Source organism: Oreochromis niloticus, linkage group LG9 (genome assembly GCF_001858045.2).
Source record: "Oreochromis niloticus isolate F11D_XX linkage group LG9, O_niloticus_UMD_NMBU, whole genome shotgun sequence".
Classification (NCBI taxonomy): domain Eukaryota; kingdom Metazoa; phylum Chordata; class Actinopteri; order Cichliformes; family Cichlidae; genus Oreochromis; species Oreochromis niloticus.
In genome coordinates this window covers 19631934-19648343 of record NC_031974.2, presented here as the reverse complement: position 1 = coordinate 19648343, position 16410 = coordinate 19631934, and the positions used below count along the sequence as shown (strand labels likewise).

The following is a 16410-nucleotide window of genomic DNA, read 5'->3' as shown; positions in this document are numbered from 1 at the left end:
AAAGGCAGAGCGCAGACAAAGCTTTGCGAGTAAGATCCACAACGAAGCGGCAAGGGAGAGGGAGATGGAGGACATGCTTTACTGAAGTATCACTCTCAAATATCAATCCCATGAGATAGCAGTTCATCATCAGAAAAAGATGATGTCCGTGTTGCTCTGTTGAGCAAGTGAAAGTTAAGAAATCTGGCTCTTTTATTTGATGTAGCATGAGTAATTCAGCAGGGGTGATGAGAGGAAGCTCTAACTAGTGTCAATATAGGAGTGTTTTATTTTCCCGGCTAGTTAATATCTACCTGGTCAAGCTCATCAGAGATGGCGATGCCTGAGGAAAGAAGAAAATGGTTTAAAGCACAGAAGCATCTAATACGGTTTAAAATCCCAGCTTAGGCTGCTTCTAAGCTTAGTGGTGAGCCTGTAAGATAAGCTGCTCTATCCGGTTCCTTCTCAGGATTAACAGTGACATTTACAGAAAGGTCTAGACTTTAGTTCTATATGTTAAGATGTATTAAACGCTGCTGAGTATGATGTAAGCATGCATTCTGCTGAGTTGCAGCCACTCACTGCGCGACAGGCTCTCCAGGGCCTTGCCGAGCTTCTTGCTCTCCTGCAAAATGTGGTTGAGCTCATCAAAGTCCCTGCTCTCCCTCCAGTCCCAGGGCGGGTACTCGATTGACCGAGGCACTGGACATCACAGAAGCAAACATGCAATTTACGTCAGGGCTTCCGAAAGCATCGCAGATCTACTTTGTGTGCATATTATGAAATGGATGAGAACTGACCCTATGAAATGTCCAAATAACCATACTACAATCTGCAAACACCCCTGCTTAACTTTCTATTTGCCCAAACACGACTTTGTGAATTACTGCAGGATGAAGTGAAATGGAAACTTTGGCAGAAAAGTCACAGTGTGGCTTCCAGAGGCAGAGAGCTGACTGGACTGAGGCCAGGGGACAGTGTCTGTCAGTCTCTTTGATTAACAAAATAACTCAAACAGGAGCAGGAAATGACCCACATATGTTACTGATGTCCTGCTCGCGTCCCCTAGCAGCGCTCCAAAGCTTTTGGCGGTCTCACTCAGACATGCAAGGAGCAATATTGTTTTATAGAGGACGGATTACTCGTTCATCCATATCAAACGTTCTTATGCTCAAACACAGCTGGACAGAAAATCAACATCAAGTAACAGTGAAGACATGCCAAAAATGCCGGTTATCTACCAGCCACTCTTCAGTCTCTGAAAACACACTGAAAACTATAGAGAGGAATTTGGATTAAACTTGATGCATGTTTGAATGAAACTTATATGTCCTGACAGGTGCAGAAAGTGAGTGGTCTGTTTCCCCACAAATAAACTCGAGGGCGAATATTTGTCAGCGCTGCAGCTACAATCTGCCTTCCCCTACACTTGTTCGCTCTGACTAAGCTGCTTGGCATTCTAACAACTGTAAACACACAGCAAATTCGTCTGCCAAATACAGACAGGAGGGGGGGAAAAAAAAATCATTACTTCCGGCAACGAGTGTCATTCTCTCCTATGCGTGGCTCTGTGTGATGTGCTGCCCCAGCAAAAGGCTACGGTGTATCTTAATAGCTTAGATTAGGGGTTAAGAATTCAATTCTCTTTGGATCTGCCCATTAAACTATCAGTCAAGCACAAGTGAGGCCAAACCTTTTGCCAAACCGTGCACAGAAAAGGAAGAGGGATTCATTTTGATCAGCGTGTGAGTGGACCTTTAGTATGTTTTTGACAGCTGTTGTGCTGGCATCCTGCATACAAACTGTGCAATAATGATGAGAGACAGATCTTTTGATTTCAATTTTTTATAAGCTGTGCATGCCAAAACACCTATGCATGTATTTTTAATGCGATTTGACGTTAAATCTAGCTTTGAAAGCTTCTTCCTCTGAAGGGGGCAACAGGAATGCTGCTAACACACCAAACCTTGATGCTGATGCACAGTTCCCCCGTTCACTCGTCCTCTTTTATTGACTTCACGAGGTTCTCATGACACCCTCATCCTCTTGACTGTGAGCAATGCTCCTAACAAAGTCTAAAATAGACTCGGTCTGGCAATGACAGAGCACGGCGTTACATTATTGAAGAAGTCTGTGGCGCCGCTTGATACCCATTTGACCTATTCTTATCGCCTCAATTGCCATACTTCATTCCAACACCACAGCTAAAATTAGCCCAAAAATTACCCCGGGAAAATCATTTTCATATATTCTGCATGAACCCAAGAAGTCTGTGAAGAATCCGTCTTTAGAGTGCGTAGAAGTGCACGGCAAAGTGTAGGCTATAATAGGTGGTCCTTAATAATGACCTCGTCTGCAGGGCTCTGAAAGGCTGGAAGGAGGACACTGGACTATACAGTGTGACTAACTTTAATTAGACATAATTATATCAAATTTAAAACGGAGATTAAAGTCAATGGAGCGTGTAATTGGGAAACAACCGATATCAACAGGTATCAAAACAGTGCTGCTTCACATTTAAAAATGGATTATGTGTGTCCGGGTGTGCCTGTGTAAGGAACATAACCAGCAAAAAATTTAAGAAGTGAAGATTGAATAAAAATTAAACTTACAGGATTTGGATTCTGGTGAAGGTGGAGAGATACTTGAAACAGCAAGGTCGCTCTTTGATTTTTTCGGTTTCTTTGGGTGAATTTGCCACGGCTTTTCGTAGTTGGTGTACTCCCTCCGAGTGTTTTTGTTTTCTGTCAGGAAAGAGTCAGAATTTATGTTCAGAAAACAGCATATCATAGGACTATTTATCATGAACTGGGGGTACTATGTGCAAAGGCAAATACTTTATTCTTCTTGTGTGTGTCTAACGCAACCATAAACGACAGCAAAGGACAGTAGACATTTATGCTAAAATGAATCAAGGGCAGATATATTAAACTCTTTTGTTTTTTGCGGGGTAGACAGTGAGTTTTGTTCGTCCAGGTCCGAGAGAAAGGCAGGGGACAGGCAGCATACGTATAATGTGTTTGCATGTGTGTGTGCACCAACCTGGGGAGCTCTGTGCCCAAAGTGCAGCAGAGCCTGAGAAAGCTCTGTGTAGCTTGCCAGGGCTGTCTTGCTTGGTCTGCAGGTGATCAATGAGAAAAGGGATTGGATGGTCTGGAGTCTCAGTTATCAATTTGGTCATCAACTCCTAGAGAAGAGGGCAAAGCAGAGAGCCATTAGAGCAAAGTGGCACTGCAACAAGAGTGAGAGAGCAGATCCAAGCCAGCGGAGTATCGGCCATGCTGATGCTGAGAAACACAATCAATCCCTAGAAGCATCCCAGGAGTTTTTTGGAGTTGAAATCACTCAAAGCAAGTGTGCGCGTCGAGCAAGTGGTGATTTATACCATGCCGGGTATCACAGTCTTTAAAAAATAGAAGATGGTACTAGTTTTTCCTTACAGACATGGAGCAATTCCCTTCCGTGTCTATTAGTAAAACATGTCTGCAAGCTTGTTAAAAATCAGATGAGGCAAATAAGTATACAACACTGCAGCAATCAGCGGTGTTCTTCAGCAGCCTTTTCGCTGAGTAACACTTGAAATACGAAGGACATTTTTTTTAAAATGCTCTAGAATACCAGAGAATGCAAAAAGAAGGTGTAAATTTTTCTTCAAGTTTTTCTCCAGCATCACATCTTGTGATTTTCCAAAGTTTGCAGCCTGAAAGTTTCATTCTGACCACGTGCACTTGCACAATTGAGAAAGTGTTGAGCAATCGTTGTGTTAGTATTGTGCAGCCAATAAACTCCTGCCTTTATAATACACTTTCAGCAGGCCCACAGTGACATATGGGACTTATCAGGGTATTTTGAGGGTTAGATTTCATTTGACTGATTTAGTAGTCTGCCGCTAACTCAGTAAATATTTGTAATATCTGAATAGTATGAGAAGGTGGCCCCTTCCTTTCTTTTTGAGCTGCAATTGACAAAGGTACACAGACTGATAGAAATTTTTAAAGTATGACTAGCGAATACAGCGCCACGGAGACCTGACTCAGTGCTGCACAAAGCTCCACGGATATGATGATGGCAGCCAGTTATAAAATTCAATATATCACCCATGCCTAGATAGCTTTGACACTTTTAGATGTTAGAGAGGAACTTGGCATTGGCAGTCTGACAAATATAAGGTGCATAACCCTGTGAATGTCACAAAAAGTGCACAACTCCTAGTTGTGCACCTGACTTGGTGCACTGCAGGCTCTTCCAATCAGTTTGACACCAAAATGATAATTTAATCACAGCTTAAGTTAAAAATGGCAACTCCACAGACACAAGTGGTGTGCACAAGACTTCCACGGATGGTTGTAAATGTAGAAAGAGCACCTAGAGATTACATGTAAGCGTAAGGATAAACTCACATTTTTGACCAAGGACATTTTGAGAGAAAAGCAGCCGAAAAAGAAGAAGTGTACCTCAGAAAAAAAGAGGGAAAAACACACTGGTGGGAGTCACAGTAACAGGTGCTGAGGGTGGAGGCCATATCTCACTCTGCATGCTAATTTCAAATCCTTCAAATGCATGATGGGAACTGCTTCAAACGAATGATCATGTTCAAACTAATCACGTCCCACCCATTTACAACACATTCCCTCCTTTTACACACACACTGACAAAAAACACAACAACAAAAAAATATTAACACTGCCCAAAACAGTTCTTAATACACTAGCTACGATACAAGCGCAGAAGTGGGTTTTATTTCTTCACCTACAGAGTCAGAAAACCACAGAGCGAAACTCTTATATCACAGCTATAGGGAATAGCAGTCCCTTTGAAGATGATGGGTGCAGTGAAATGAGCATATGTCTGCTCCTGTCAGTGTATTTGTGTGTGCCGCTGCGATACGGTATGAGAATGAACTCTGTTTGACCAGTTTAAGCCAGTCAGAGCAGAGCTCAGGCTGACTTCAGGGTGACTACTGCAGTGAAGCAGAGAAGCCATTAGTGGACTGCAGTGAATTGGCAGTAATGTATGGATGAAATGAGTGCATCTGTGTGTATGTGTGTGTTTAAGTATTTGTGATAGGATATACTGTAGAGTTGCTTACCTAGCAGAATTGTATTTTCCTACGCTTTGATGGCTGGCATGCATTTGCCAATGTGAGTTTATTTGTATATGTGCGTGTTGTTGTTTTTTTAAGAGGTAGAGAGAGGATAAAGAGAGCCTGCCTGTGTGTGTATTACAGCTGGCTAGTCTTGGCTGCACTATGTGTGCTCAGAAAGCTAATCAGGTAATTGGTCAGGGGGACATTCCTGCTCTGCCCCAGTGTCTACAGCAGCTCTGACAGGAAACAGCATGTGAATGGATAAACAGGGCGCATGCTGAAAAGTCTCTCTGTACAGGCCTAACAACACAGGCAACTCACGCCACTGTTTGCAGGAGTAGCACCACATGAGAGAATAGCGCACCGAGAGTTTAGCAAAGCAGCGCTCCTCACCATAGTCTAACAGTTTAAAACCTCTAAAAATGGCACTAGGCAAAAGTTGTAATTACTGCTTAGTAGTTCCTGTGGGTAATTTAACTAACTTACCAACAGGAGGTCTATTACTGAAGGTTGTAATTTGGAAGCAAATGATGAGAACTCTGTTAAGTGCCCCAAGTGTTCATTTCTTTTTGCAGGGAAGGGGTAAAGGGAAGACGGTTCTTAGTGGGATGTGCGTTCATGAGAAGGAAGCGATGATGCAAAGAAAGAAACGATCCCACAGCTTGCAGCTACATGTGCATTCTGCACACGTCTGTACTGTACAGCACTCTTGTGTCAACGTATATTGATTGCATGTACTACAGAGTGTTCTGCTTCCAGCATGACACATGGCTGTTTAATGAGCTAAAGCACCTCTTCGTCCTTTACCATCTACAATGACAATTGTAATAAGGCAAAACCTCACACTGTAGATCCCACTAAATCTGCACGGTGGATATGCATGCATTTGCATTGCTCACGTATGCAGCAGAGCAAAGTAACCGTGTCTGACACTTTCACGTTCTATGGTAATGAGCTGCTTTAAATAACACCAGTCTTGTTTTGATAAGCACATGCTGTTAGACGGGTAATCACATTTCCTTCGACAGGAACCACAACAAGATGTAGACTCAAATTTGGGTCAACATTTTTCTGTGCAAGCTGTGCAACTTTAATACTATTTGGTTTGGACTTACTTGCACCAGCAGAACATCATCCTTAACGTATGGTTTTATACGTGTGAGAGAGATTTAAAGAGTGCCCGAGAGTTTCGGTTTTAGAAGCGGTGATCTATAAGCAGGCCAACTGAGACAGTGGAGTCTCAGTTCGTATCTGTGCAGATGTGTCGTTTGGCGGGATATCTGCGTGCCCCAGGCAGTATCTTTCGGTCACAGTAATTGACAAGCTGTCAGCCAGCCAAGAGACACCCATGTCCTTGGAAGCTCTCGAGGACTCCCTCCGGGGACAATAGCAGTCATGATACGCTCACTGATGCCTGATACCCCACAACTTAAACAAACTCCCTGAATTAAAAGTGGAAAGAAGTCGAAAATAAAAGAGGAGGGCAAAGAGAAAGTTCTGGAGGTCGTGCACGAGTAGCAGACTGAGACAGTTTTGACGGTGGCATTGAAAGAGGAAAAGAAGAGAGAACTCAGGGTGGTGGGTAAGGACAAATCTTCAATCTCTGGTGACACAGAGTATCCACCCTGCTCAAGTGTCGGTTGCAGTATAATAAATTTTGCCAGTCCCAAGAGGTTCTTTTCCATTTGTTACCTTGGACACTTGGACAATGATTTCTCTTGTGCAAATCAAAGACAGAATCGCAAAGAACACGTACAAGAATAAAAAGTAATAAAAAAGGCTGAAGTAAAAAAACCAAAAAACACACCAGATACCGACAGAGCCAACGCTGCTTCACAAGCTCTGTGATTTAAGCGACTTTGCCTAAGCCTTAGTTCTTTTTTGTCAACCTGTGAGCTGATGAATTTCCTCCTCAGCCATTGTAGACTCCTGGTGGACTATTTGAGCTATGGATTTATGGATGCGAGGAGACACTGAGCCTGCAGCACACAACACTTACTCTGCATGAGTCGGCTTTCTGTGATGCCTGTGTTCCAAAGAGGAAGTATATCTATTCACATATCTACTGAGACAAGCGCAGTGTATCTGTATTGCAAATATGAGGGTAGACATAAGAGGATTTCAGCAGTATAGAGCACATTTACACATTTTATTTCAGGCTTGTTTGAATAAAATCAGTGTCACCTTCAGCATATTCTGGACTTGCAGAAACAGCTCCTCCAATACTCCCTGGAGGGCTCCCTGTCCCTGTCACCTATAGAAGAGGCCAAAGGCTGCCAATGATTTACCTGCTCTTTCTGTTAATAAAATATGTCAATGCAAAGTCATATCACAGGTTACTTAAGGTGACATCTGAGTGTCTTTATAGTTCAGAGCCAACGTAGGTGAAGACAAGCACAGGGAAAGCAAGAGACATGCCGGTGGAAGACATCCAAACCCTGAATAAGCAGGAAGGCAAGAGCAGAGGAGATCATGTGGAAGAGGAGACTACAGGAGAGGCAATGTCACCTGGCCAGACTGGCACCAGCAGATAAAACTCGTCACAAGAGCTGCTCTCGTCTGCCTCGCTGATATGCACCCTTCACTTGCTTTGTCCTTGCGGAGTATTTGCTGATTATGTTTGACAGGTTTCACTGTAGGGCGCTGTTGGATTGACAAAATTTGCCACAGCAATTTTCAATCAAACATCTTCCAGTATCACATCTTTCCCTTTTCCATTTGCATTTCTTTCTCCTACAGTTTAATCCGTGCTTTTACTGTTCTCTGTCACTTCTGCAACTAGGGAGAGCAATTATTATCACCCTCTATTTATTTATGTATGGCTTCCGATACTGTTGGATTCTTTGAAGGCGCTGAGAAATAATCGTGTAAATGCTAATTTGCTTATCATCTTTTTGGTAATTATCTGTGGGGCTCGATGGGTTCCACGGGAACAGATTTATTCACAACATTCATACGTGGCTTAACCTTTTCAAAACCTACATGACCAACTTTCTGCTGCACAGCAATCAAGTAATTAAAATAGAAAATGAAACAGAGGCATTGCTATGACTATTACTGCTTTCAATGGTACAGCAATTGACAGTATATGTTCTTATAAAAACCTGAGATCTGGCTTAATGGGAAGCTTTAAAAACCCTGATAAGGAATTAAACAAAATTGGAAAAAAATAACTCTCATGTCTTTACTCTCAAACCTCATGTGACTGTATTTTGTGTTCTATCTGAGAAAGTTGAACATTTTTTTCACAAAGCTCTTCTTTGCAAACTTCTTGGGTATCTTGTATATCTTTTTAACTACACATCAACTTCACATTGAGTCACAAGACTACCTAGCGTTTGGAAATCATCACTGAAATCAGAAGAAATGAATTTTATTTACTAGGCTCACTGAACACTTTGTTAGGGACACTTTGCCCCATATTGCCCACACTACTACACCACCACCACCTGCCTGAACTCTTAATAAAATCCAGGATGGACTCATGCTTTGATTATGGTTAGACCAGCTTCTACCAGCTGAATGTTGCAGTAGAATCTTCTATTGTTCAAAATTTTGGTGAGCTCATGTGTCAGTTTTTCGACACAGTGTGGACTTCTGCTGTTTCATTCAGAGATGGTCTCCTCTGTTGCTTTCCTATCAGCTCAAAGCAGTCTGGCCATTTTTGGCTGATCTCTGGCATCAACCCGCCATTTTCACTCAAAGAATTGTTGTTCTTTAAGTATCGTCCCAATTTTGCCACTTTTCTATCGCCATCACTCAAGGATATCATCCACGAGCCAGCTCTACGTCAACAGTGTGTAGATTATCCTCTTCATAATAACATACTGTATAGCACAATACAAGTTGGGACAACTAATACTAGTTAGAGCTAAAGTTGGGAAGACACAGAATGAGCACTGTGGATTGTTTCCGCCATCACTTACATTAAAGTTGAGTTGGAAATGTAATGGACAAACAGCCAGGCATCCATTTCTTCCATTTATCAAATTTGGGGTTGGGTTGACTGATGTTTTAAGATAGAAAAAAGTGTTTTTGTTTCTGCTTCAAATGGACTTTGTCTTTGCAACATTTAAAAACACACAAGTACATTATAGAAATACAGTATGAGCACTGATAGTGTCCGGACACTGTACACACATGGTCATTAGTCACCAGCTGAACAAACAGAGGGCAACTGTCAAGGCTCTTTGTATCACATGATCAGCTCTCCTACACCACCAGCATGACTATCAGCTTCACACATCAGTAAGCCCCCAGGATCAGCGGGCTGTAAATGGACGTGATATCTTTATTAGCATGCACCAGAGCCACTGTACTCTCTCTCTCCTGATTGTTTCCTGTCTTCTTACAAATACAAGCATACTCCTTCCCCCTGCCTAACACTGCACGCTTTAAGTCTTCCTCATTTTGGACTTCACTCATCGTGTCACTGCTTGATCTTCCAGATATCACAGAAATGCTTTACCTTCCCTCTTTGTCCCCATCCTGCACTCCCTCAGGACCAACCTGGCCTTGGGCCGTGTGTTGAGCCGCCTGCCTCGTAGTAATTACTCTAACTGTGCCTGAGGGGAAGCCGTGTTAACCCGTGCATGACCACACATCTGTCACACCAAGTTACCAAACTCAAGACCATCGCAGAGTTTGAAGAAAAAAATAAAGTCTAATTGATACGGATGCTGCAGCACTTTCTCTGGAACATTATGATGTAATTTAACCAATCCTAACCTTCTCTCCCCTGAATTTTGATGCTGTTCATTTGTAAATGAATCACTTACCCTACCAGCCACACATCAAAAGGGAAAAAAGGCTTTGTTTCAATTTTCTCACGGTGTCGTAATAAATTACCAAAGGAAATCATTTTATTCTTAATTGACAGGTATTTACCAAGCCTACACATTTGCTTAAAAGGATTCAAAATGAGCAGATCTGTGTCTGCATGCTGTAATAACCCACCAACAGGTGTGCATACAAATGACTGAAACTACAACCAAAAGAGCAAGCGTAGAAAACCCGAAGCTATACTTAGTATTGAAGATGTAAGATAACGAGCATACCCGGATTTATGATCAAAGACTCACATCTCATACTGGACTGTATGCAATATGATATACAGAGTGTTTTTGATAATTAATGCTAAATATTTAGTAATGTCCACTGTTGCATCACCAGTCTTTAGGATGATCATTCATTAATTTTTGCTTCAGGTCAGTTTGGCTAAGTGACGGATGGAGAGGTTTCAATTAAGTTACAGAAATCCAAAATAAAGAAGGAAAAAAAGGAGTTAAATTGGATCACTTTCCAGCAGGAAACACAAGGAAATAACATATATTTCATCTTTTAAGCTATGTGTTTTCTTTAAAGTTACAGCCTTTGTAATTAATGATACATTTTTGTCGTTGTTCTTGTTTATTCGACCTAGATGAAACAACACTGTAATGGATGAAGTAACATTTATGTTTTGTAGTCCTTCTTCTGTATATTGTAGTTTCAATATGTCACACTGGCCTATTTTACAAGTGCTCTTTAAATGACCGTAACTCTGTTATCATTTGTGCTAGAGATGAAATTTAAACAGCTTTGGAAAGAATAGAAGACAAGTTTTATGGGAATATTTGCTGTAAAAGAATCAGCTCCACCTGGATTTTACCATGTGCTCATCACATGATCTTACTCCTCGACCAATTTGATCTAAAGAGAAAATTCAAATCGTTCCTGAAAGATGAGAATTATTTTGTAATTTTACAGCCAAAATTACAAAACACGTCCAGGTGACCTGTATGATACTTGGATGATAAAGGATTAAGGAGTCTAGTCAGATTCTCTGAGCACCGAAAGTCCTTTTGAACTTTTCTTCACAAATTTGCTTAACCCCATGACGTTCTCGCTCAAAGTGATTAGAAAAGGAGGTAGGAGGTCATTTTTTGGATTATTTGACTGTACCCTCTCCCTCCTGTCTGCCACATCCTGATTAGTCCCCCCCCCCAACACCTGTTCCCTATCTGCCAATTACTCACCCATCTCCCATCAGTGAGCTGCTCACTGCAGGATGTGTGCTGTTCCTGTATGTTCCCTGTCAGATCGTCTTACTTTCACCATGTCAAGATTTCCAGGCATTTCTTAGTTTTTTCTTGTTTTCTAGTGTTCTTGTTATTTCTCATGTTTAGTCATTGATTTTCTTGTGTTTGACCTTTTTGGGCTGTTTTATGGATTTGCCTTTTGCCTGCTCCCTACTTGGACTGTTTACCTTGCTGCCTTCCTTGTTCCTATGATCACTGCTTATTTTTGACTAAAAATATAGACTTTGGACTTTTACTAAGCCTCCCCTGTGTTCTCTGTTCAAGTCCTTTCCTCTCTCGTTGTTACATTGCAGAAAAGGCTGACCTTATTTCCTGTTGAAAAGGAAAAATTAAGTTGAAAGAAAAGAAATAACACAGCCGATCCATGGCTAAACTGGATGTTCAAAGAATATCAATTATATTAATTCCTGATCTGACTGACCTATGATACACATTCCTAAAAAATAAGACTAACATTCTTCTATGTTCTAATTTATAGTTAATTTAATGATTTTCCAAAATATACTGTTAATGGCATTTTCTAATCATTTGAATGAAAACTTGCAGTCTTACAAGAAACCACATGGATGAAGGCAAAAACATGGATATCGGCGTGGCGAGTGAAGGTGAGACAGAGGTTCTACCTCTGTAGGACGGATGCTGTTTGGTTATGAAAAGTATGACATGGACCAGAAAACTGCACTTTGCAAATTATGACTTACATCAACTCAAATACCAAGTAGTCCCACACGCATTAAACTGTGATGCACTGTGTTTTCTGACATGTTTCTATCAGAACAACCAATTTGAGCTAAAGTAGTTCATCTGTTGCATTGAACTACCCAGCCTCAGCCTTTGGTCCCCACATGCATCAACGAGTCTTGGCCATCCATCACTGTTCCGTCCTTGGACCAGTTTGGTTAGACCAGGAGCTGCAGTTTTGAAGATACCCTGATCCATTCATCTAGTCATTGCAATTTGGCCCTTGTCAAACAAATCTTTGTGCTTTTTTTGCTTAACACATCGACTTTGAGGACAAAATGTTTATGTGCTTCCCAAGTATCCTAACACGACAATAACAAGTGCCAGAGAGAACCAGTGTTACTCACTTCACCTGTCAGTGGTCATAATGTTAAGGCTGATCTGTGTATATATTGTTCTCAGGATATGAGATGACCCTATATGGGTATGTGGGATTTGGGTTATATCTCACAGTCCTAGTTCAACTGTAAAGTCAAATGCTCAAAGTAATTAAGATCAAGCAATGTTAATTAATATTGTAATTTATCAAATTTTATGTGACTTTTTGACTTTTTGACTGATGACTCTCAATTAACATGAATCAATTCAAATTTTTAGGTCTTTAACTATTAAGCATTTTATTAAAGTCTTATTTCAGAGTATTTGTTTGTATTGCGTGCATATGCACTGTTTCATTGTTTCAGTGTCTAAAGTGGGCGCGGCAGGACTCCAGGTTTGTAGTGGCTCAATTTTGGACAATAGCATAAATAATAGCACTTTAATTTACCTGCAATTAAGCAGAACATTTAACATGTTATAACAGTAATTATCTACCTGGGTTCTGCCATTTGGTTTTCCTATACAGTGTAGATGATCTTCAAATGGGAAGAAATCACAGTAAATGCAGGTCTGACACAGTGAACACATATTTATTAAGTTTAGGTGTATGTTTATGGTCAACAAGAAATATTACAGTTTCACTGAGACAGAGAGATGAGGGATGTTGGTAATAATGTTGGTGAAAATAAGCTGCAAAACACTCAATCACACCAAGTCCAGTAAATTATCTCCAAAGGAAGTGGATCAATAGGTCAGGTGGTGTGTGTGTCTGTGCATATACGTGTGTTTCCCAGCCCTACCTGACCTCTTAACAGCACTGCAGGGCTGGACTTGTTAAACCCTGGACACAGCACATTAGAAGAACTACACAGCTGAGCAAGTTGGAGTGGAGCTTTTCCACGTGGACGGATAAACAGTTCACTTAGAGAAATCTTCAGGGAGAAGCAAAGTCATTTAACTTCACTCGAAGCAGAAACGCCAATAAGTAGAAACTGAGCAGCCTACTCGTTTATATTCCTACACCTCGACCCAAAGCATTGGCTCAAACAAAGTGCAGATTCAATAGGGGTGTTCTTTTTTCCCCAGTTATCGATTTCAAATCTGTCATTCTCACTGTGTAGAACTAATTGAGCCTGTTCTTTTTCCTTTTTTTTTTAAAGTCATATGAATGATGAAAGCAATACACACACAAACTTCAAAGAAATTATATGCACTCGTGTTGCACTAATATTTTAGAAGCAACAGTATTTTTCATTTGCAAGTTTCTAAACACTGTTGTGAACAACCCAGACCTGTTCTATTTAATTAAATATGTATGTAAATCAATTTAAATACAGTCTACATCGTTACTCATCAACTTCATTATATCGCAGAGCAATCACAACAGCCTCTAAACTATAACAAATACTCAATTCATATCAAACCTGTATTCAAGCTATTAAAGTCACAAAGGAGAAAAAGTCAGACCCCAGTTACTTCACAGAGCAGGGCTGTATTTCAACATCTGACTGTTACACCAGTTTCCAGTTCAATGCTGTGACATTTTTTTTGATCCAGGCAACATTTACATGATCCATCAGTTCACAGTTCCAACAGAACCATTATATCGGCTAAGACATGATTGACAGATCACAGCAGGGAGGAATATGAGAGCGGGTTTTTACACCGTCTGCTGATAAAGGCGAAGAATGCCCCATTTTACACCTACTGTGTTACACGGGTTTAAATGTCAGAAGCTTGCAGGTAGATCCTGCAGATCCTCCTCCGATAAAGCAAAGATTAAAGAATTAGACCCATTATTTCACTCAATTAATGAGCCCTGTGTGTTGACAAATGTCAGGAAATCATACCGAGTATAACAACGAAACCTGAGCATGTGACCTTCAGCTTCAGCTGCCTAACACTGACTGGGATTTGTCACATTGCAGTGAAACTGCTAAGACATTGGAAAAGGGCAGGTGTTTGAAAAGAACATCAATTTACCAAAACACTTTACAATACGTTAGAGAGCAATTACTTCAGTTATTATGAGAGGCTGCTTCACTGTTTTGGAAGAATATTATGTCTGTGTTGACTCAGCTTGCTATCTCTGCAAAGCAACCATTTCATTAGCGGGGTGGGGCGGGGGATCGATTCTCTGGCAAATCATAAGCTGTGTCTCATCAGAGCGAGTAAATGAACCCTCACTCGCTTCTACTCACACTGTTTAAGACTGCAGCTGGGTATGAGGAAGGAGCGACGGCGCTTTGCCTTAGGAGGAAAAAAATGAAACTGAAGTTAGATTTTTATGCAACATGAAATCCCAGGGTAGATTGGTACTGATCGGAGAGCTCGAGGAGGGAGGGCGGACTTAAACATACATAGCCAATATTGTAAGAGGACTCTTAATGGAGACAAAGGACGTCTTTTATTTCCATTACAAACTTGTACACTTGCATTCGAAAAGGCTCTTCAATAAATATATTTTGGCAGATCCTTCAGCAAACAAAGGGCGGCCTTTACTATGAAGAGTTATGTAAAAGCTGGAGGAGACGATCCATTTATATTTTCTGTACGAATTAGATCGTTCGCTAAAGAAAGTCTCTACAGAGTACTACCGCTACACAGACTTTCTGCACTAATGAGCTAAAAGACTCCTGGGAATACAAGTGTTTAAGTTCAATCATCATTAATTTAGTGGTGTTGTGACGGTTATGCTGCGTTTGGACTTTTTTTTGTGGATGTGTGATCCACTTTCCACTGTTTGTGTATCTGAGAACAGTGTTGAAGTTTAGCTAGCAATGAGCCACCACAACAGAGATTAATTACCTGTGGCTAGTATTCAAGTATTCATCAGTGTTCTTGTGACAGTGCAGTGAAATGAATACCATGTTTTTAAGCTTGCTATCTCGTCGTAGTCAAGGGGCCGAGTGCAGAAGACTGCAGTTCCTTTAGTGGCCCTTTGAGGCTGGTTCCACAAGCAAGTCAGCCACGTTAAAATGGCCAACCTCACCGTGGAAAGAAACCACTTTAAAGCCTGCTACAATTTATTGCTACCTCTCATCAACTCAAAGAACTAGATCTCTCAGCCGTGTTTGTGGCGTTGGTGCCTTTTCAAAGTACATTATCTCTCCAAACTGTCCCATTCTGCTTGCTTGTTCACTAAGCCTGCTAATATTTTATGTCATTAGGAGATGTCTGTTTATGTGCACTGCACCCATTGAATTCCTCTTGCTTTGCTAATGTAGCCTGACAGCTCGTACTGACAACTTCTCCCTCCACCTTCAAAACAGGGTCCCACAAACCAATGGGGGATATCACAGTGGTTACATCCAAATGGACATAGTTCAAAACAATAACAACTAACCTCATAGCCAGCAACATGTAGCTTGAGAACCTGGTTAGTGGTTTTACACTCAATGCCCATTTTGTTCGTCACATCTGTTAAACTTCTTATTAACGCTAATATTTAATTGGCCAATCACACGGCAGCAACTAAGCGCATTTAATCATGTAGACATGGCTGAGACGACCTGCTGAAGCTCAAACCGAGCATCAGACCGGGGAAGAAAAGTGATTTAAGTGATTTGAATGTTTATTGGTGCCAGACATAGTGGTCTGCTTCAGAAACTCTTGATCTACTGCACAACATATTGAAACTTGTAACAGATGGGCTACAGCAGCAGAAGACCACACCGCGCGACACTCCTGTCAACGAAAATAGCAAACTGAGGTTGCAATTTTCAGAACAGGAGACTGGAAAAACACTGCCTGCTCTGATGACACTGCAACATTTGGACAGCAGAGTCAGAATTTGACAAAAGCAACATGAAAGGATGAAGCCGTCCTGCCTTGTTTCAAAGGTATAGGCCGGTGCTGGTGGTTTAATGGTGTAGGGGATATTTTCTTGACACACTTTGTACCAATTGAGCATCATTTAAACACCACAGCCTACATGAGGATGGTTAGTGAGCATGTACACTACATTGTACCCATCTTAAATAATAATAAGTGTCCAATGAGTGTAGCTCTATGACACTTTAATATATTTTTGTACAAAACTATTTATGGATATTAAAAAAGAAAGAGTAAAATGGCAACCTTACAGCTGGCAGTATTAGAGAATAAAACCTCTATTATATAAAGTGGTAGTGTAATATCTTTCACGGTATGAATGTGCTGCAGATTATAGAATGCATATTATAAAAGCAGCACTTTGATGCAGGC

General features: G+C 41.0%; 1 protein-coding gene across 2 annotated transcripts in view; it reads right to left on the bottom strand.

Moving 5' to 3' along the window:
• The window catches only part of lg9h8orf34 (linkage group 9 C8orf34 homolog), a 69171-nt gene that overhangs the window by 50395 nt on the left and 2366 nt on the right, over window positions 1–16410 (bottom strand). For both annotated transcript variants that reach the window (XM_013268321.3, XM_013268322.3), the window contains exons 2-5: window positions 3022–3166; window positions 2592–2723; window positions 562–681; window positions 294–322 (exon numbers count right to left, since the gene is read on the bottom strand). In XM_013268321.3, the coding sequence (XP_013123775.1) occupies window positions 294–322; window positions 562–681; window positions 2592–2723; window positions 3022–3166 (426 nt within the window). The remainder of the gene's footprint in view (window positions 1–293; window positions 323–561; window positions 682–2591; window positions 2724–3021; window positions 3167–16410) is intronic.